At 39.3% G+C, this 22126-nt stretch overlaps 2 protein-coding genes across 2 annotated transcripts in view; one reads left to right on the plus strand and one right to left on the minus strand.

Annotated features, from left to right (window-relative positions):
• CDKN3 (cyclin dependent kinase inhibitor 3) overlaps positions 1-2669 on the plus strand; it is a 26907-nt gene extending 24238 nt beyond the window's left edge. The window contains exon 8 of the mRNA XM_003831698.6: positions 8-2669. Within this exon, the coding sequence (XP_003831746.1) occupies positions 8-94 (87 nt within the window). The 3' untranslated portion in view covers positions 95-2669. The remainder of the gene's footprint in view (positions 1-7) is intronic.
• CNIH1 (cornichon family member 1) lies at positions 1856-20066 on the minus strand. Its single transcript, XM_003831697.5, has 5 exons — positions 19615-20066; positions 14715-14783; positions 10466-10578; positions 8607-8750; positions 1856-6185 (listed from the first exon to the last, which is right to left on the minus strand). The coding sequence occupies exons 1-5, from the start codon at positions 19897-19899 to the stop codon at positions 6158-6160; spliced, it is 639 nt and encodes a 212-aa protein (XP_003831745.2). The 5' UTR covers positions 19900-20066; the 3' UTR covers positions 1856-6157.
• Positions 20067-22126: the final 2060 nt, after the last annotated feature.

A 22126-nucleotide genomic window follows, 5' to 3' on the forward strand; every position in this document is an offset into this window, starting at 1 on the left:
TTTTCAGCAATACAATTATCTTCATGAGTTTCGGGACAAATTAGCTGCACATCTATCATCAAAAGATTCACAATCAAGATCTGTATCAAGATAAAGGAATTCAAATAGCATATATATGACCATGTCTGAAATGTCAGTTCTCTAGCATAATTTGTATTGAAATGAAACCACCAGTGTTATCAACTTGAATGTAAATGTACATGTGCAGATATTCCTAAAGTTTTATTGACAAAACTCGTTGTGTCTCTTTCATTTCTTATAGGAATAGGAAAATTGGGATAGGAAAATTGGTATGCAATTTTCCTTTTAGAAATGAATTGGTTGTTCTGGTATATTTTACCTGGAGGTAATGCTGAAAACATGCATTTGGAAAAATATTTGAATGCCTATTTTTAATACTTAGTACTGCACTTTTACTTCATTTTACTGTTTGTAACCACTGGGTAGCATGTGACAAAGTAGTAAGTATGAGAATTGGTATGAGTGCCCAAACTTACTTTTAAATGATGTCCCCCTCCCTCTCTATTCCTCCCAAAACTTCTTCCGCTTTTTACTTCATAGACCTCCGGAATTGAAAAGGATCCTGTGAGTCTTCCACTCGCCCCCTCCCAGTACTGGATCAGCCCCATGGGTCTTTATTCACTATGTGCTGGAACATTTTCAGAGACGAGGAATTCACTGGTTCAGACAGCTGCTCCACCTTTTTTCCGCCCTAGGAACTACACGGAATGAGCTTAATCCTTTCACATTTGTTTCATAAAGAATTTAGCTACAGATTAACAATTTCCAACTCTCTCACTCTTTCACTTCCCCCTATACTATGAAACCTATCTTTTTTCATCTTTAAATTCAACTTTGAGTTACCCAAAACAGTCATTTGGGCTGTAGACAAGGATCACACACAATGTGTCAAACAAACACACTTGTTTTAACAGTCAGTGGTTTCAGTAGGTTTCAGAAATATGTATTCAGTACGTTTAAGGTTGGCTAAGCTATGATGCTTGGTAGGTTAGGTGCATTAAATGCATTTGCAACTTACATTTTCAACTTATGATGTCCGGAGATAATTCCATTGCAAGTTGAGAAGCATATATATTATCATTCTCTCAACATAAATACATAACTTATTCATGAATACTTAGAAAATTGAGAGAAAATATTGGCATGGATTAATCAAATACTTTAATAATCAACTGAATTTTGCAAGTATTTGCATCTCTCAATTCCCACGGCAAGTGCTATTTAAGCCTCTACATTTAAAAAGCTTCAGTAGGCCAGGCGCAGTGGCTCATGCCTGTAATCCCAGCACTTATGGGAGGCTAAGGCAGGCAAATCGCTTGATCTCAGGAGTTCGAGACCAGCCTAGGCAACATGATGAAACCCTGTCTCTACTAAAAATACAAAAATTAACCAGGTGTGGTGGCATGCATCTGTGGTCCCAGCTACTTGGGAGGCTAAGGTTGGAGGATCACTTGAGCCCAGGGAGGTAGAGGCTACAGTGAGCCATGATAACACCAATGCACTCCAGCCTGGAAGACAGTGAGACCCTGTCTCAAAAAAAAATTTAAAAATTTTTAAAAATGCTCGACTAAACTACTTTAATATTAAGTATACGGGAAAACATCAACTATTCTATAACAAACATGAGATGTCAATTACTAAAATATAATTGTCCAGTTAAACACTCCAGCATTCCAGGGAAAAGTATTTTCTCTACCTAACCTGTGTGATATTCCCCAAAACAATGAGGAAAGAGGGCGGAGAGAGAATCAGAGTCCTGGTCATTCACAAACTAGTGGCATTTGAAATTGAATTAACACACAGACTCAACCATTATGCATAAACTACACAAGGAAACATTTAAGATAGCTTTTATTAAATACAAAAGCAAAATAAGCTCTAAGGAGTAAAGTAGGGCTACTTAAGGGCGTTTTCTGTGGACGGCGGATACAGCACCATTAAGGTTAGCTTAGATTTTAACAAACCATGAGCAGACAGCTAACTACATGTTATGTTTCTCTTAGTAGTTTTAGGGTCTGCCTAGTAATCAAGAAATTTTACTTCTCCAGAATACATGAACATGGGAACCAAAGAAATGTAAATATTTAGAAAAAGCACTACACAATAAAATTATGAGATGCAATCCTTACGCATGTCAAGATGTTCTCCACATCTTCTACAATGTGCATTAACAAAATTAATGCAGATAAGACCTTCACTCCAACCCCAAAGATCTTACATGGTTAATACTATTTTCCAAAATCAGCAGAACAAGCTGCAGTTACTTCTTTTAGACATTTAGCTTTAGAACTTTAAATTTCAAAGTAAAATTGTTGTTAAGAAAGTTAGTCAATATATTTAGCAATAGAACCACTCTTTTACTTTTGATATCATTCTGAGGTATTAATTCAGAACCATCTTCCAAGCTATACTGGTAGCACCACAGACTTACTAGCTGCTGGTCATACTGCAGATCAATGATTGGTTTGAGCAAAGGAGCTTAAAATGATCTAAGGCTAGCATGATTAATAGTTTCCAAAAAGGATGAACATGAGTACTTTTATGAGCAATGCTAGATAAGGTATCCATGTTTTTCTTTCCCCTAAAGAATGTTGTTTTAGAATATTCTTGCCATCAAAATTTCTGATTTACAATCATGATATACAACTGAGAGATGTACATTTATGGATGTTAAATGACATTTATGGATGTTAAATGTACATTTATGGATGTTAAATGACATAAATAAGTAAACTAGACACATACTTTTAAATATAGATCATTATTTGAGTGGGCTTGATACACTGCTAGGATATAACCACACCTAAGGTGAAAGCTCACCCCTACAGGGTATAAGTGATACACAGATGTCATTATTTGCACTATGGCAATATTCCACGAACTCTATTCATAAACATAGAAGGAAAAGAGGTGTTGTACAAAGGAAAGTATTTTGCTGGTTTCAAAGCACATACAACTTTATTTCCTTTCTATGTAAATATTTGACATAGCTTCAAAATATATTGATTTGGTGAGCAGAGAAGAGCTCTATGAGAACTGTTTGCAGGAGTGGTCGTCAAGGTGAAAACACTGAACTGGCTTTAAAAGAGACACATACTGCCAACTGCTGTGTACTTTGTTGCCATGTGAGAGACCATTATCTGGGTACATGAACTTGACTGGTAGGTCTGTCAGTTCATGGTACAATCAGTGAGGCTAGGAAACTATTACTTATACTCGATCCATACTCAAGTCAAAAGTGGATGGTCTTGGTCATTTCCTATCACTTCCCTTTCCCATGAAAAATAATTCAAACTTCAAACAAATTAGCAGTTTGTCCATAGCCTGGGACCAAACCCTCCTCTACCCTGGAATGAGGAGTGAGGAATATCATTAAGCATTGAGAAAAGTGTCAAACATCATTAATAACATTTGGATATGAGTGTTCAAATAATTCCTACACCATACCTCCTTAGTATTAAAGGGCCATACTGCCACGATATAGTATTATTACTCAGTAAAGTAACGGCTAAACAGACATTTATTATGTTAGGGTTTTAATTCAGGACAATCTGTGGTATCCATAGCAACAAAAAGTTGTTGGTATAGATATAACCAGAGTGTTACACAAGATGCAATAAAATAGACACAAATGGGGAAAACAATTTCCTAGAGCTAGAAAGCTTTTAAAGATAAAGCACATAATACCAAAAGTAACTGTAATAAGGAGAAAAAAAAAGAGTACCTAAATGAACAGCTGTTGCTGCACAGGAAATGTTTAAGGTAAACTGAATTATAAACCCAGGCTAACCATGCCTCAGCTGAACCCACAGGAATAATAGGCTAGGGCCACCCCAAAGAGATTGATGTGGAAAATAAATCCAGAGCAATGAAAAGAGCCAGTCGGATATTGTCAGATTCAAGTATTTCGTTTCTGCTTTCTCTTGGTAAGTGATCTAATTCATAAAACACTGACATGGTAAAAGTGGGTAGATATTAGGAGAGGAGGTACTCAATCTTTTAATCACTTACATGCCTAGGAACTAACAAACTACCACAAAGATGGGTGAAACTCCCTGTCAATCATCTTTGAGGAATCAGCTGAAGACTACATACCTTATTTGGGAAACATGAGAAAATGGCTTCCACAAATCCCAACCAGTAAACTTACTCCTGGAAAATATTCTGGAATAGATTATTAAAAGGATGTTTGTTAACACTTATGAAGTAGTGTTTGCTAAGAGAGGCAGGGTTCACGAAAATATTTTGACAGGAATACTCAAGTAACAGCCCCAGGAAACCCATCTGGATTATAGAAGACTTGGCCAGGTCTTGCATGATCAAAAGTCCTTGTGAACAAGAAAGAAAACTAAGTGCATGCTGATGTAATCAGGTGGACTGGAAACTGAATGACTGCCTGTGCTCAAAGCATCAATCTTGAGCGCCCAGCAAGTACTCAATAAATAATTTGTTACATGAACTGACCAAGAGTCAGATCCCTCTAGTTCTCCAGACTGTAAAATACAAGGTCTTTAAAGCTTTCCTTGTTATGGAACAGTTTGAGTCTCTTCACTCTTCTGGTTCTAAATCTCTTCCTCAACATACTCACCCCCATTACCCAGAATAGTTAACAGCTACTCTCTCCCAACCATGGGAAAGCACTGAAATAAAGCACTTTTCACTTAGTAGAGAATAAAACAGCATCTAATCCAACAAGTTCATAGAGTAAGATTTCCACAAACGCATCCATAAACTTCCTTGATCATGTGAAATTTCTATATATTGGTTCTCTTTCTTTTGATCCTCTTCTCAAGAAACTTCCGAACCACTTATTTTATTTTCAACTGCCTTAACTTCCTCATCCCAAATAAAGCACAAGATTTATTTATGCTTATGAAAACATGCAAGCCATAATTTACCTGCCTTACAAGCAGCAGCAAAAACTCAAATTTACAAGCCATTTTACCTTAAAACTGACTGTTCCAAAAAAGAAAAATCAAAGTAAAATATTTTAAGTGCCACCATAATTTTTCTTAATTGGTAAGAGAAATGATGATGCTATGCCATCCACGTTTATGAATCCTGTCAAATGACAAAAGAGGTTAATGTGCTCGGCATTTAAAAATTTTCCTTTTTAGATCTAGGCATGGTATTTTTCAGAAAAACCATAATGTAGTACGTCACTTTTTAAAAATGACAGCAACATGTCTTTAACATGGATTAAGCAAGTTTAAGAAATACTATTTTTAATCTCAAACAATGCACTGAAAGTGAGTCTTAATTTCAGAGTTTTATTGTATTGCACTAAAGGAACAGCAGGATGGTTATACAATTTTCTCTCATTCAGTTTTGAAAATCTGTAGTACCTGCAAATTCTTAAGAATACCTTTACCACCAGATTAGAACAGTAAGCATAATAACCAATTTCTTAATAAGTAATGTCTTACAAATAAAAACACATTTAAAATAGCTTTAAATGCATTCTTCACAAGTAATTCAGCATATATTTTTATATCATGTTTACTTATGCTTAAGAATTAAAGCAAGTATATTTATTACTCTGATGGAAATATGGGAAATCTCTCATTCATGCAATATACAGGGATAATATTCAAGCGAAGGGAAAATTCCCGCTTTTTATTTTTGTAAATGTATCCATATATAATCATCTACATGACAGATGAGGAAACCCATGAAGTTTCCCACTAGTCAGATATACATTTTCACTTCATCAGAAGCACCTGATATCTACAGCTAATTTATAATTAGATACTGTTTCAATGAAACCAAAATGAGCCCTACAAGTTCCTATAAACAAAAGCTTCCAATGTACTAGGACAGTCAGTAATTAATGCATCATTCAGAGGATTATGGCTGTTCCTTAAGAAGTGCAAGTTCAAACCTGTCAACACCAGAGGTAATCATTTTATATTAATTTATACGTAATACCATTTAAAATCTTTATCCGAGTATAACATATGAAAACAGTCTTTCCACAAGCAAAAATGTGGAAACATTTAAAAAATAAGGAGTCATTTTTTAAAGTAACTGATCAGATTCCACAGGCTACTCTTGGACAGGATCTTGCTGGATAGAATCCCTTCATTTGGTGGCTTTTTGCATGCACTTAACTGGACCAATTCTTCTGTGTGTTGTTCTAAGAGCTCACCAAAACATAGATCATGCTGAAAAGAAGAAAAAAGATGTTAATTTGAACATTACTAATTATTAAAAAAAAAACTCAGAGCATGAGAGAGTATGCTTTATATAGCAAACTAGTATCACAGAAAATGACAAGACTAATGACAAGTTCACAGTGATTTTAATTTGCATTTATGGACTTTTGCCTAACATAGGACTTGGCTCAGTGCATATGCTGTAGTTGTCCCCTATTCCCTTCCAATTTTAGCAAGTAGAACGGCACAGCTGAAAGCTTAATGGCGGATCAGAGCTTAGAGAAGCCATCCAAACATTACACACTCTGGAGTCGTGTCTAATAATAGAATGAGTATCTCTGGAGGGCTCACTTAACGCCAGGCCCTGTTAGGTCTTTTATATACATTACCTTGCTTAATCCTCCAAGCAGTCCTAGAAGGCAGGTACCATGTGTATCCCCATTGTATAGAAAGGAATGATCAATCAAGGATCTTTCCCATTACAGAAAGGATCTAAGCAATAGCAACTTTTAGGAAGCGGTTAAAAAAGAAAAGGGGGGAAAACAGTAAAATAAAAGGCAATGACCTTTTGATTTAGGTTTAAGAACTGCCAAGGGCAATTCTACATAGAGTGATATGGGAACGGCATAGGGGCATGATTCAAAAAGCACATATCTCTAAACAGAAATACAAAGGAGTTGAACAAGCTTGATAGACAACCTTAAAACAGAACAAATGTCCTGGTGCTACCATATCCTGCTGAATATTTTCCCACAACTGCACATCTCCAACTTTATCATTTATTCAATCATTCATTTCATTTCTTTCATTCAACAAATATGTTTGAAGTGCCTATCATACACCAGCCCGTTCCAGACATTTGCTATGGAAACTTACGAAATGAAAATTAACAGGAAATTAAAGTGACACATAGAATTTCACTTTTCAGAGCACTTCTTTGTTTCACAGATGAGTAATATCTGCATATGCACTAAAGGATACTCATTTTCACAGTAATAGCCTCTAAAGGCATAAAAATACCAAAAATACCTTTCTCCTAAATTTCAGTCTAACCATTCATCTTTTCTATGACGGAAACTTATGTATGAAGAGAAATATGAATATGAATATAAGCCTATCTTAGCAAGTTTTCAAGTAATGAAAAAGAGAAGGGAAGCTTATGCTGTTTTTTTAAAGCTTACAGCTTTTTTGGAAATATTCTGAAAATCAAGGAGAAAGTCCTCTCTAGATGAGTATGTATTAATAAAAAATGAGAAAGTATTTTATGTAAGTGATTGTAAAAGTATATTCACATAGCTTAAAGAAATATATAATTCTACATTTAACAGTGTCCTTTTCTAGTTTTAATAAGCAGTCATTTCACTGCACCTACAACACACCTACAGCAGTGGTTCTCAACCAGGGCAATTTTGCCCCTCAGGACATCTGGCAATGTCCAGAGACATTTTTGGTTGTCATGAGGGGGGCAGGAGGGTGCTAATGGCAACTAGTGGGTAAAGGCCAGGGATGCTGCTAAACGTCCCATGATATACAGGACAGCTTCCCACAGAAATTCCCACACAGCCCAGAAGCGTCAACAGTGCTGAAGTTGAGACACCCTGACCTAGAGGAACAATGAGTCCATGAGAGTATAAAAGGAAAAAAATCAGGCTGGGCGCGATGGCTCACGCCTGTAATCCCAGTACTTTGGGAGGCCAAGGTGGGCGGATCACCTGAGGTCGGGAGTTCAAGACCCCTGGCCAACATGGTGAAACTCTGTCTCTACTAAAAATACAAAAATTAGCCGGGCGTGGTGGTGCACGCCTGTAATCCCAGCTACTCAGGAGGCTGAGGCAGGAGAATTGCTTGAACCTGGTGGGGCGGAGGTTGCAGTGAGCAGAGATCACGCCACTGCACTCTAGCCTGGGCAACAGAGACTCCGACTCAAAAAAAAAGAACAAAAATCGGAAACTGCACCACCCTGTAAGGTAGAACTACTTCTTTCATTCATACCACTCAAATCAAGCAAATCAGAAAATAAAGGGCAGAGCACACGACTTATGAAGAATGATAAGGAAAAAATGAAACATAATGTCTGGAGAGACCCTGAAGACAAGCAGAAATTTCTGCAAACTCACACATCCCTATCCTTCAATGACATCACTTTGCCATGGAGAATGAGGACCATCCTTTACTGACTGAATGTGTCTGAAAACTTATGAAGCAGCATCCCTGACCAAACCTTCTGCCTCTGATGGCAGGCTGGTTTACTGCCTTGACAAGCACCAGTGTGGGCCACACTGAATGTGTGCGAATTTGCTGGTGTGCACCATGCACACTTAAGACACTAAGTTATTCTTCGAATGGATTTTGAGGTGTGAAAACCATAATGCCTGCAAACTTTTAAAGCAGCAAAGTGAAAGCATATTTCATTTTACCTTTTCAACTTACCCATATAGGTAGTAAAAAAATGCTAGAAGATAAAAAGCTAATTTGCACCATCCTTCCTTCTGACAATATGCTAGAATATCTGCATTCATGATGGTTGTAGGGTCATAGAGTCCTGGGCCACTCATCACTGGTCTACTCATATACCTGGAATAAACACAGTCTATTAGGCATTCAGAAAGGGCAGTAAATGTTCAGATAAGAAAGCAGGTCTTTCTTCTAAAACATCTGTTACGAGAGGTGGTCCATAAAGGGAAGCATTCTTTTACTTATGGGTAAAATGCTTTCCTTTTACCATCTTAATTTTAAAAGTAGAGCCCCTAAATGAGCAGAATGAGATAGCTAAACAAGTTTCTTCTAGTCTCTGCCTTTTCAGAAATCCAAGAAAAATAGGAAGAACTGTAAAAAGAAAATAGGTGTTTTGTTTTTACTTATCTTGGCATAATTTTAGACTTACAGAAAAGATACAAGAACCTTTCACCCAGATATTCCAAATGTCCATTTTTACTATATTTGCTTTCTCCTTCTCTTTCTCATTCTGAGTACTGGGTTTTTTTGGTTTTTTGTTTTGTTTTTTTGTTGTTGTTGTTTTGAGACAGGGTCTTACCCTGTAACCCAGGCTGCAATATAGTGGTGCAATCTTGGCTCACCACAATCTCAGATTCCTGGGCTCAAGCAATCCTTCTGCTTCAGCCTCCCAAGTAGCGGGGACTACAGGCACACGCCACCATGCTTAGCTAATTTTTTTTGTATTTTTTTGTAGAGGGGGGTTTTGCCACGTTGCCCAGTCTGTTCTCCAACTCCTGGGCTCAAGTGATCCACCTGCCTCAAACTCTCAAAGTGCTGGGATTACAGACATGAGCCACTGTACCTGGCCCTGAGTAAATTTTTTTTTTTTTTGAGACAGAGTCTCGCTCTGTTGCCCAGGCTGGAGTGCAGTGACACGATCTTGGCTAACTGCAAACTCTGCCTCCCAGCCTGAAGCAATTCTCTGCCTCAGCTTCCCAAGTAGCTGAGTTTATAGGCGCCCGCCACCACTACTGGTTAATTTTTGTACTTTTAGTTGAGACAGGGTTTCACCATCTTGGCCAGGCTGGTCTTGAACTCCTGACCTTGTGATCCACCTACTTCGGGCTCCCAAAGTGCTGGGATTACAGGCGTGAGCCACTGCGCCCGGCCAAGTACATTTTTTTCTGAATCATTTCAGAGTCCATTGTAGACCTGATACCACTTTACTTCTAAATATTTCTTCAGTATATGTCTCCTAAAATCAAGGGCAATAAGGTTTTGACATGCCTATTTAAAACAAAAACTTCTAACTCTATATACGGCAGATATTACTATGGAAGTTATAAAATATTATCTTTTACAAATAACCAAAATTAGTCATAAACACAGAAAGAAATTAGACACATACTGTACATTTTGACTTACCTGAAGTTCAAGGACAAGCAAAGCTAATCTAAGTTGATAGAGGTCAGTGGTCTTGGGAGGTGTGGAGGGTAACTGACTTAAGATGGGGCACAAGTGAATGCTCTGGAGGCTACAACTGTTGTGTATCTTGATCTGGGTGGTGGTTTAACAGGTGTATACGTATGTAAAAATTCATTGAGCTATATACTTCAGACTTGTGCACAACACTAAGTTATACTTCACTTTTTTTAAAAAATTCCCTTAAAAATAAAGTAAGCTCTATATGAGGTATTGAAATAGTTTTTGTTCATCCACTTGATTTTTAAAAAAATAAATGCCAACTAATCTTCCATTTTTATGTAGGTGACTAGCATGTAAGATAACCGTATCAACCACAGTATATTTAAGTTTTAATTTAAAAAAATATTAAAAGTGTATCTAAATATTACCTCCAAATATGATATGCCAAGAGGGGCATATTGAGACCCAGTGTAAGCCACTCTGCTGCACAAAGAAACATGACACAGAAGAAAGCGTGGATGAGGTACTCTGGGAGTACAAGCTGGAAGGAAAACACAAGCCAGTTATCAAAATGCCTCAGCATTAAGTCAACTACTAATCCGGAAAGCAGGTGGCAACCAAGTTGCCGTAATGAAAAATCACTGTTTTCTTAGACTCAGAAATAACAGATGCTACTGAGTTTTATTTCCATGTTTAACTTTTTACCAAAAGTAGGATTACAGGCAAACTGACCAGAGCATATAGCTTGCACTAACATAGTAAGATACATGACTTAAAATTCAAAGCTCAAATTCTTAGAGTAACAGATCAAATTATATAAAGTTACCACCCAGATTGTTAAACAATTTGCTAGTCAACTAGAATACTTTTCACCATTCAACAATGATAGAAGTACAAAAATGAGAGATCACATGCAACATATTAAAAATTCCACAGAAACAAAACTCCCCTTTAGAATTTTACATATCAGTGTTTTTAAGCCTTTAACAAAAACCAGAAATGCTACATACACAATATTTAGCAAACCACATTGCATTCCCACAGAAGTAATTTTTTAATGGAAAGCCAATCAGCCAATAATCTCAGCACAGTGAGGGGAAGAACACTAATATGCACAAATGTAAAAGATTCGCTTTCTGCAATGTAGGAGGGAAAAGACTGAGTTCTTAACCATGAAATTAAGATTTTCCAGGTTCCCAAGTTCTCATTCTTAGGTGGCCTTTCCGTTTCTTTACTCCTGCTTGCCAACAAAATGCTACAGACACAACAGAAGACCAGTAGAAGCTCAGAACCCAAAAACAAAATAAACCTTTTGGTAGTAGGTAATATTAAGTGAAGAAAAATTAATTCGAGCAAAATGCTTTTTATAAAATGACCAGGAGTTAATGCTTTATGTTAAATTATCTTTCTCATCCTAAAGATTTCAGCCTGAGGACTTTGTTAAATAAAAATACCAAAACCTCTCATTGCAAGTTTCAGCCGAAGTATCTCCTGTAAGTCACAGCTACAAAGCCAGTTTCTCAAATGTTTACTTCATACCAAATGGAAATCATATGAATACTTATCATCATCAGATCACTCCTGAGGGGAAACCATGGCTGTAGATATTGTAATCACACTACATACTCAGGCCCATTTTCTCATACTCCCAAATTACTGTTTCCAATTTAAAGCTGTAGAGGGGACTTTCTAATGAATACTATTTAAAAAAAAAAATCCACGTAAACAACTCATCTACACCACTAACCAAATATTTTCTACAAACTTAAGCAATACAATAACAAAGGATAAACTCTGCATATGTACCTAAACTTCTAAGTAACATTTAAGCCAGCATCTATTTAAGATCAAAGTTCTCTAAACAAGAAAAGGGCCATAGGACTCTGAAACTCAAGGACTATAACCAGGACAAACCAAGAAAAATATACATTTTATTAAGAATTCCACTAGAGTTGCTTTTATAATACTTGTTTAAATTACAGATGTTGTCTTTAAAATATAAGCCTATTTCAGCCCTAAAAAGCCAACTGATACCTAACAAACAAATCCTCATGCAAGGTTTTATCCTACACTTACAGACTGAAGTATGGAAAGAATGATTTTGAAAGCATGACCCCCTCCCGCTCTTAATATTACTTTAATAAAAGTGTTAATAAAGATAATCTACAACTCTACCAGTTCTAATATGAAACAATGCCATTCCCTCCCTTCTCCTCAAAAGGAGTCCAGAAACATTTACTACCCATCTCTCTTAAAAAGCAACCCTCTCCGAGCATTCTTTAATGACAAAATTTCCCAAGAGACACAAAAATTATTCAATTTAGGAACCAAGGTTCAAACAGAAACTAGTATCCAGAAAAAAAACCTCAAGCAAATATGGCTGAAATGATAGCATTTAAACATGCAAAATATAATATTCTCTTGTTAAAGTTCACAATTTAAAAAATAGTGATATTTGTCTTCCCCCATACTTTGGCAGAACTGTCAAAACAAATTTAAATAGGGAAAACTGTCAGATGCACTGCTATTCAGCCAATTATTGGCACCCTATCCAAAAGGCAACCTGTGCTGCTATAAAAATGTCCTTCAACCTCCTGCAGCATTAGGATGTCCCAAGCACATGTCTCTTCTCAGTGAGAATTTCTTTCCATTAAGAAAAGCCAGGAATCGCACATTACCTGTTAAAATGAAACCTGTCCCTCCTAAATTTACAATACATTAGGAAAATACAAGAACTTGAGCTTCAAAAATTAGGCTGCCTTGAGTTCAAGTTCTGACTCTATCTTAGCTGTATAACATTCGGCAAAGTGCTTTAACCTGGCAAAGCTTCAGTTTACTCTCCTATTCATGAGATAACAATAGACCTACCTCAGGATTGTCATGAGAATTAAATTTAAAAATTCAGGCAAAGTGCTTACCACAGAGCCTAGCACCCAGGAAAATCCTCATCTGATTTCAAATATTTTTACCTTCATCATCATTTGGTTATTTGAAGTAATGAAAAGGCAAACAGCACAGAATACTATTAATAAACAGCTATCAAAAGGAGAAATTTCAGTTTCTTCATTTCCTGGTAACAACTTCAACTACTTAGGTTAAGATGTTTTACAATTAACACTTAATGCTTTCCAAGAGAAGGCAAATTCATCTTCTTATGTCTTGTTTCATAAGAGCAAAGAAACAGCTAATAAGTTAATACTTTTAATTGTACCTACATCAACTCTTACTGTAACAGTTCTCTAAAGACAAACTAGAAATCTCTTCCACCATCCACATTTATCTGGGAAACAATAACAAAGTACCAAACTAACTTTCTAGATGCTTTTCCAAATAAAATCCCTCTAGCACCTAGTGCTAGTACACTAGTATGCTAGACAATTAAAATCTACACAAACTCTCCCCTTCGTTAAGTAATTTTTAAAGCTGAATTACTGTATTTTATTTCTTGAAGACATACCCACTGCTTTCTTATAAACAACCAACCTTTCAATTACTGACCAGTCAGGCAAAATCAAATACACAGGCTAAAGGAGTATCTTCCTAAATGCAGGCAAAAATACAAAAAAACAAACTGGGTACCCTGGTGTGTGCCTGTAATCCCAGCTACCCAGGAGATTGAGGCAGGAGGATCACTTGACCCAGGAGTTTGATACGAGTCTGGGCAATATAGAGAGACCCCCATCTCAAAAGAAAATTTAAAAATACATACATATATATTTTTTCAAAAACCCTAAGCACAATGGAGCTACATTATCACTAAATTCATGATGGCTCAGAACTCAGTGTAATTCAGGCCTGTTTTAGAAACAGAAAGTAGATACACACTAGAAATAACCACATAGACATTTGTATACAAATTGTTATCTACAAAATTATGGCACCCTAAGTCCAAAGAATGGCATTGCTGCGAGATCCCAGAGCCCCCAGAACAGAGCTATCCACCTAACAGGCTCTGAATAAACATCAGCTGAAAGAATGACTCATTTATTCCAGAATATGCAAACCAAAGATAAAACTAGATATGGCAGATAAGTCCATACTAAAGATTTCACTCACATACTACCTCACAATAAGTCACAACCCGAGAATCATCTCACCATCTATTAGTCATTTTATGTTAACCAACTTTCAAGTACTGCACCAAATAATTTCACATAGAAGTGCCTATGGCTATAACATAAAAAAACGCATACGCATTTAACAGCTTTCCCTACTTGACTGGGCCAGCAAGCATATATTTGCATAAAATATGAAATTTCATGAAATCATAAACCTCAACAGGCATATGAACGAGCACACTGAACAAAACGTTACAAATACAAATGCCCTAACCCTCCCCATGAAATGAATATAGCATTAAAACATTTAACTAAAAAGCAGTACACACCTTTAATGCAATTTTGACTCTTTTAATCTTTTTGACCTTTTCAACTGTCTTTGGCCGACAATGTAAAAAGCAGATTGGAAGAATGTTAGTATGACAGCTGACAAGATCACCGGCAGATTAATAATAGAATAGTCAAGCACGACAGGAGAAAGAAGATTTTTTAAATTCTGCCTACTTCAAAAAGTACAAATATATTATGCTACTCAGAATACTGGCCATTTTCAAATTACATCAAGTTAAAAACAAACATATTTTTTAAATCTAAAGATAAATCCTATATTATAACTTACGGGATTCAGTGTATTACACTGGTCTATAGGATTCTTGTAATCGGTCTTCAGCTCATCAAATGCTATAATCTAAAATAAAATTAAAACAGTTAGGACCACTCACTTTAATTAAAAGCAGCAACAAACCTGCCCCATCTTCAAATAATTATTAAAGTTAATAAAACAGGAACAAAAGTACACCAAGATCACAAATACCAATTTACAGTAAACTCATATATGACAAAAAGAACCAGAATGCGATTTAAAGTGAAAACACTCTTATCTCAGTATCACTAAAATTTGGTATTACTGTAATAAATACCTTCAATTTTCAATTTCTTCAATGCCTCTGCTCAAGTTATTTCAACTTATCTCTACTCGAAATAATCTTCTGACTAGAAAAATAATTTCAACTGTTTATCCAAATTCCTCTTTATCCTAAAAAAAAACAAACCTTCCTAGGTCAACTTCTTTCTGCAGGCTTTCCTAACTCCTTTGGGCAGAAGTAATTGCATCCTTCCCCACATCTCCACACAGCATGGGACTCTATAATGCCATCGATATGGCTTGTCTCACACTGGAGTGTGGTATTTACACACAGGTCTGTCTGCCCCTCTACACTCTCAGGGAGAAGGACCATTTTTATTTATCTGTGCATGCTCCTCCTCCCTTGGCACAGTGCTCAGTGGGACACTAGAGATGGACTCGAACTCTTCAATGTGTTCCCATTGGTGCCCAAACACATACATTTCTAAGGATGCTTTTGTCCGCACTCTGGAGGAATGTGGCTTCAACCTCAAGGGTCACTAGAATGTACATTAAGAGTCAAAATAGGGACTCTGCACCACTTTGTGGCATCATTTCAGGTGACAAAGAAAGAAAACAAAGGCAGCAAGTTGATGGGGGAGCCATTTTAGTTGCTAACACTACTCACCCCAGGGACACACAAACTAAGCTACCCTTCCCTTAATGAGTTAGGAATAGTATCTTTATATGTGAAAGTGTTGCTCAATATTATCAGTAATCAGTAAAGTTACATATTTCCATCTTTTAACATGACTGTTTATTTCCCTGTTAAAATTTAGATTCATAAAAAGACGGTTTTTTTAATTTCTAGAGTTCTATAAAATTCACCAACCTGCCCTAATAAAAACTCCAACCAAACAACAATAGAAGGAAAATAATAAAACATTAGAATGTAATCTCTGAAAGAACAAAGATTGTTGTATTTACTATTATGTCCCGGGGCCTAAAATATAAAATAGTGCCTGGCACATAGTTAAGTGTTCAATAAATATTAACTGGAAGGAGGGGGTGAAAAAAATAGCACTAGGGATTAAAAAAAAAAAAGGCAGAACTCACCAGGGGGATTTCCCTTGGCTAATGACACCTAACACAAATGTTAAAAACATAAATGTGTAATTAGAAAATACTAATTTCTGATTACTTATGGACGTTATTAGTCTGCTACTTGACGTCAGCCGTGGTCTATAACCCCAATGCATTTTAGTAATAAAGCTCAAGACAAGGATGATAATCGTAAGTACTTGTCTATAACAAGATCCAACTTAACAGAATACAAAACTTGTCTTTAAAACTGACATTTAATTGGACATTTTCTTCAGGTGACTTCAAGGGAATTTTTTTTTTTTTTTTTTTTTTTTTCTTGAGACAGGGTCTTACTCTGTCACCCAGGCTGGAGTGCAGTGGCACAATCTCAGCTCACTGCAACCTCCACCTCCTCAGCTCAAATGATTCTCCTGCCTCAGCCTCCGGAGTAGCTGGGACTACAGGTGCATGCCACCATGCCTGGCTAATTTTTGTAGTTTTTGTAGAGATGGGATTTTACCATGTTGCCCAGGCTGGTCTCAAACTCCTGAGCTCAGGTGATCCACCTGCCTTGGCCTCCCAAAGTGCCGGGATTACAGGAATGAGCCACTGTGCCTAGTCACAGGGATTTTTTAACTATGTTGTTGAATGGGTTTCTCTTTGAGTGCTATAGGCTAGGGTTTTCGAACCTCTTCTGAGAATATTCTTAATGATTTTCAAATCTTTTTGCAGCTATGTGGCTGAGCAAAGACACCCACAAAATTTCCCACAGAAGTATAACAAAAATAAAACAGATAAATCCCTAAAGATGCCCAAGTACACAATTCAGAATACCTTCCAATTTGATACACATCTTTAAGGAATGACTTTTAAGCTTTTAATTTTTCAAACAATCTATGCTCCCGACTCTATTCTCCACAGAGCATCAATGACATGAATTAGGACTAAATTGACAGATATAATCATCAGCATAAAAAACATTCTCTAATACAGTGATTAATGTAAATAAGATTTTTGGAATGTAATTTAAAAATTGTAAAATGAGTCTTCTGAAAGATACTTCAACTACCTGCTAGAGTTTGGTTTAACTCCTCCAAATTTCAGGTTGAAATTTGATCCCCAATGTTGGAGGCGGGATCTAACGGGAGGTGTTTGGGTCATGGGAGCAGATCCCTCATGAATGGTTTGGTGTCATCTTGGAGGGAATAAGTGAGTTCTCCTGCCATTAGGACCCAAGAGAACTGGCTTGTAAACAGCACCTGGCACCTCCCCCTCTTTTTCCTTTGCTTCCTCTCACTATGGGATCTCTACACACTACTCCCCCACCATGAGTGGAAGCAGGCTGAGACTTTCACCAGATGCCCAGTCTTATAGTCAGCAGAATCCTGAGGTAAATAAACCTCTTTTTTCTTTGTAAATTACTCAGCCTCCCGTATTCCTGTATAGCAACACTATAAACACTATAAAGGAATGGACTAAGATACTACCTAAGATGATAAACATAAGGTTATATGGGTAATAGAAAAATTAAAACTATCTATTTATTTAGAATTGTTTCCAAAAGGATACTAATTCTCTGAATGAAGAAATCCCTAAGCATAAAAGCTCTCCACAAATCTGCGGTATAATTTTTTTTTCATTGTATAACACGACTTAAAATTATTTACTTCACCCAGACACGCATTTGTTTAAGCTGAAATTACCCGTTTTTTGAAAGTGCGGTTCAGGTTTTCCTTAAGCCAAACACAACCTGGTTCAAAACGTAAAAATGTGAAAAAGCCAACCCCACCACTCTAAGAATCCCCATCATCCCAGAAAAAAGGAACACCCATCAAGCAGAGTGACTTAAAGCTACATCTACAGATGGAATGGAACCACACACTTTCTTTCTTTCTTTTTTTTTTTTTTTTTTTTTTTTGAGACGGAGTCTCCGCCCAGGATGGAGTGCAGTGGCGCCATCGCGGCTCACTGCAACCTCTGCCTCCTGGGTTCAAGTGATTCTCCTCCACCTCAGCCTCCCGAGTAGCTGGGATTACAGGCGCCCACCACCATGCCCGGCTAATTTTTTTGTATTTTTAGTAGAGACGGGGTTTCACCATGTTGGCCAGGCTGGTCTCGAACTCCTGACCTCGTGATCCTCCCGCCTCGGCCTCCCAAAGTGCTGGGATTACAGGAGTGAGCCACCGCACCCGGCCATGGAACCACACATTTTCATCAGAGGCCTACTAAGGTTGAGCTAGTCTGTATCCCAAATTATCTTAGGTATTGTTCTTCCATCAAAGCAGGGCTGAAGATGCTCTTCAAATTACTGCTCCTACTGACAAGCATTCTGAGGTAGCAGTTATTTCTGACACAGTTAATAGCCTACATAAGTATTCCTGATTACAATAAGCAGTCAGGTCCTAAAATAATTGTAAACATAATCACACTGCTTAGCAAAAAGGAATGGATTTGTGATATACTTCCACTTTCGAGACTTTTTTGCACAAGACGCTGCTGCTGTTTAATCATTCTGCCCCTCCGTATGTTTCATAGAAATCCTTGTTACTGGCATGATGAAACCTGACTTAAAATCTACGTAAGAGTGAACGTGGTCATTCAAATTAAAAGCAACATTCCAGAAGGCACTGGAATATGGGGAAAAGAGAAGCAAGTATGAGATAAATTTTTAATGAATGATTTCCAGAAGGCTCTCAATGCTTTTAATTTTGTGCTAAAGCAACAGAAATTCTTATCTCTGTAGAACTATGTCACAGGGAACTTACGACTTTTTCCTTAGAGGGACCAGTAAGGCTGTGCTTCCGCCCTGCAATAGTGATGATGATGTGTGTAACAGAAATAAATACTGCCCCAGAAAAGCTTAAGGTTTCTGAGCATCTCAAAATCAAATGAAAACTGCCTCTACTAAATCAAGCAATCCTGAATATAAGGGTGGCTTGGAAAGCTGCCTGTTGAAACTCCAGCGGTCAAAGTATGATTTGGGGGGGAAACGCGCACATGCAATCAACAAAGTAATCAATTGAACTTGCATCAAAGTTCACCAGGAAACAACAATCTGGAAAAAGAGAAAAAAAGTGATTTGATCTGAAGAGCACCCAACAAGTGCTGAAAAGTAGAGTTGGAAATTCACCCTAAGTAGGTTACATTTTGGCCACAGTTCTGTGGAAACCCTAAAAGAAAGCCAATCTATATTAACAAAAATTCGGAAAACTTCATTCACACTACGCCCGTCCCACCGCGCCGTCGACATCCTCCCCGGGGATGCAGGGCCGCGGGCCGGTAGAGGTCGGTGCGAACGCAGCGCGGAACCGCGGGCGCCCGCCTGGACCGCGGCCGCCCCACCCAGTCGGGGAGGAGTAGCGGTGCGCGCGGCCTGTGCCGAGACAACGCGGGCGCATCCACCTAGCGACTGCGCGCCCCGGCTCCTCCAGTACCCGCGGCCCCTAGACCCCTCGCCGCGCGGCCCGTGCCAGCCGGGCCGCATCCCCGACGCGCAAAGCCCCGGCGGCCGTGGCGGCCCGGACCGCGGGCCCGGGGCGAAAAGAGGCTGTGTTGCCGCCTCGCCCTCCTTTCCCCAGCCCCAGCTACTCACGTGCCAAATGGCGAAGAAGATGAGCGCGGCAGTGAGCAGCAGCGCCAGCATGTAGCAGAAGGCCGCGAACGTGAACGCCATGGCTGGGGAGGAGGAGCGGGGAGCGGCGCCGTTGCCAGCGGAGAAAGGCGGCGCAGGGCCCTCTGGGTAAAACCATTCACTTCCCCCGGCCACAGCCGCGACCGCCACCGCTACCGCCGCGGCGCCAGCCCTCTCAGCGCGCCTGCGCACCAGCCCAGCCGCCCCGGCGCCCTCTGATGGCCGGAGTCTGCGTTGCACTGACATTGTCCGCACAGTTGTTGATTGATTTTTCCTTCCTTCTTGCGTTTATTCTTTCAACAAATATTTATTGAATGAATGCCTAGTTTGTTACAGGTACCGCGCTTCTCGCTTCAGATACAAAGATGAATAAGATAGTACCTGCACTGAAAGAACTTAGTATAGTGCCGGAAATGAACACCTAAATAAATAATTACGTTATTATAACCCCGTAAACGGATGTGTGTGGGATGCTCTGAAAGGTCAGAGAAGGACAGCCAGCCCGCCCTGGAGCATTTAGGCAGGATTCCTGCTGTAAGTGTTTCCTAAGTTGGCCTTAGATGATGATAAGTTCTCCAGGCAAAAAGAAGGTAGAACTGGCAGTCCAAGGAAACGGTTCAGAATGAGGAAACGCAACAGAGATGGAAAAAAGAAAAGAAAAATAAAGCTTCGTGTCTCAGGTGAAACCAGCAGCAATTCTGTATTAAGGGAACCTAAGTGCAAGACAGTGGTGAGACTTAGAAATGAATTAGCAAGGGATCAGATCATAGAGGGCCTTATAATGCTTCATTACGGAGCTCAGACTTCTTATCCCATAAGCCCAAATTTTTTGCTCACCACACACAACTAGAAAGATGTTTTTCATTGCAACCCAGTGGAATATCATACAGACATCAAGTTATGAAGAGGTGGAAATCTAGTTATAGAGGCAAAGAAATATAGATATGACCAAAACAAAAATTTCACAAAACTGTACTAATGATCCATAAGTACTTTCCCTTCTACTCTCTTTTGCTACTTGTTTTTAATGCTGGTCTTAACACACAAAATTGATTCAAAATTGATTTAACTTTCCATTACAACCATTTTTAAAAGAAAAAAACTCTATTAACTGATTGCTGCTGATGGAAGAGAAAATCATTGAAGGCTTTTGAGCAAAAGAAGACCATGTTTAGATTTGCATTAAAGATCGTTCACCTAGCAAATTGCGTAGAATAGTTTAGAAGCAGGGTCTGTCCAGTGCTGTGCAATAGAACCTTCTGTGATGGTGAAAATTTTCGATACCTACATTGCCCAATACAGTAGCCACTAGCCACATGTGGCCATTGGGCACTTGTAAATTGTCTAGCATGACTGAGGAACTGAACTTTAAATTTCACATCACTTTAAGTAAAATGTGGCTAGTGTATTGGACAGTACAACCTGTACCACCAGGATTATGTGGCACCTGTGTGCAAATTATCAAGTTACTTTTGGCTAGGCACAGCAGCTCATGCCTGTAATCCTAACACTTTGGGAGGCCAAGACAGGAGGATCACTTAAGCTCAGGAATTCAAGACCAGCCTGGACAAGGTAATGAGATCTTGAGAGGTGACAGCGTGCTGGCAGTCCTCACAGCCCTCGCTCACTCTCGGCGCCTCCTCTGCCTGGGCTGCCACTTTGGCGGCACTTGAGGAGCCCTTCAGCCCACCGCTGCACTATGGGAGCCCCTTTCTGGGCTGGCCAAGGCCAGAGCCGGCTCCCTCAGCTTGCAGGGAGGTGTAGAGGAAGAGGCGCGAGGGATAACCGAGACTGCGCAGGGCGCTTGCGGGCCAGCTGGAGTTCCGGGTTGGCGTGGGATTGGCGGGACCCACACTTGGAGCCGCCGGCCGCCCCTGCCGACCCCGGGTAATGAGGGGCTTAGCACCCGGGCCAGTGGCTGCAGAGGGTGTACTGGGTCCCCCAGCAGTGCCAGCCCACCGGCGCTGCACTCGATTTCTCTCCGGGCCTTAGCTGCCTTCCCGCGGGGCAGGGCTCGGGACCTGCAGCCCGCCATGCCTGAGCCTCCCACCCCCTCCATGGGCTCCTGTGCGGCCCAAGCCTCCCCAGCGAGCGCCACCCCCTGCTCCATGGCGCCCAGTCCCATCGACCACCCAAGGGCTGAGGAGTGCGGGCACACGGCGCGGGACTGGCAGGCAGCTCCACCTGCAGCCCTGGTGTGGGATATGCTGGGTGAAGCCAGCTGGGCTCCTGAGTCTGGGGGGGAAGTGGAGAACCTTTATGCCTAGCTCAGGGATTGTAAATATACCAATCGGCACTCTGTATCTAGCTCAAGGTTTGTAAACACACCAATCAGCACCCTGTGTCTAGCTCAGGGTTTGGGAATGCACCAATGTGCACTCTGTATCTAGCTTCTCTGGTGAGGCCTTGGAGAACCTTTATGTCTAGCTCGGGGATTGTAAATACACCAATCAGCACTCTGTATCTAGCTCAA

This window comes from Pan paniscus, chromosome 15, assembly GCF_029289425.2.
Source record: "Pan paniscus chromosome 15, NHGRI_mPanPan1-v2.0_pri, whole genome shotgun sequence".
Classification (NCBI taxonomy): domain Eukaryota; kingdom Metazoa; phylum Chordata; class Mammalia; order Primates; family Hominidae; genus Pan; species Pan paniscus.

Bases quoted from the DNA above. Each gene is read 5' to 3' on its own strand.
- CNIH1 (XM_003831697.5), bottom strand. From the start codon at position 19,899: ATGTCAGTGCAACGCAGACTCCGGCCATCAGAGGGCGCCGGGGCGGCT. The intron at 8,751-10,465 runs GTAATATTTAGA...TGTTTATTCCAG, and splicing joins TTGGCATATCATATTTGGAG to GTATATGAGTAGACCAGTGA. The intron at 6,186-8,606 runs GTAAGTTGAAAA...TCTTCTTTTCAG, and splicing joins TTTTTTTACTACCTATATGG to CATGATCTATGTTTTGGTGA.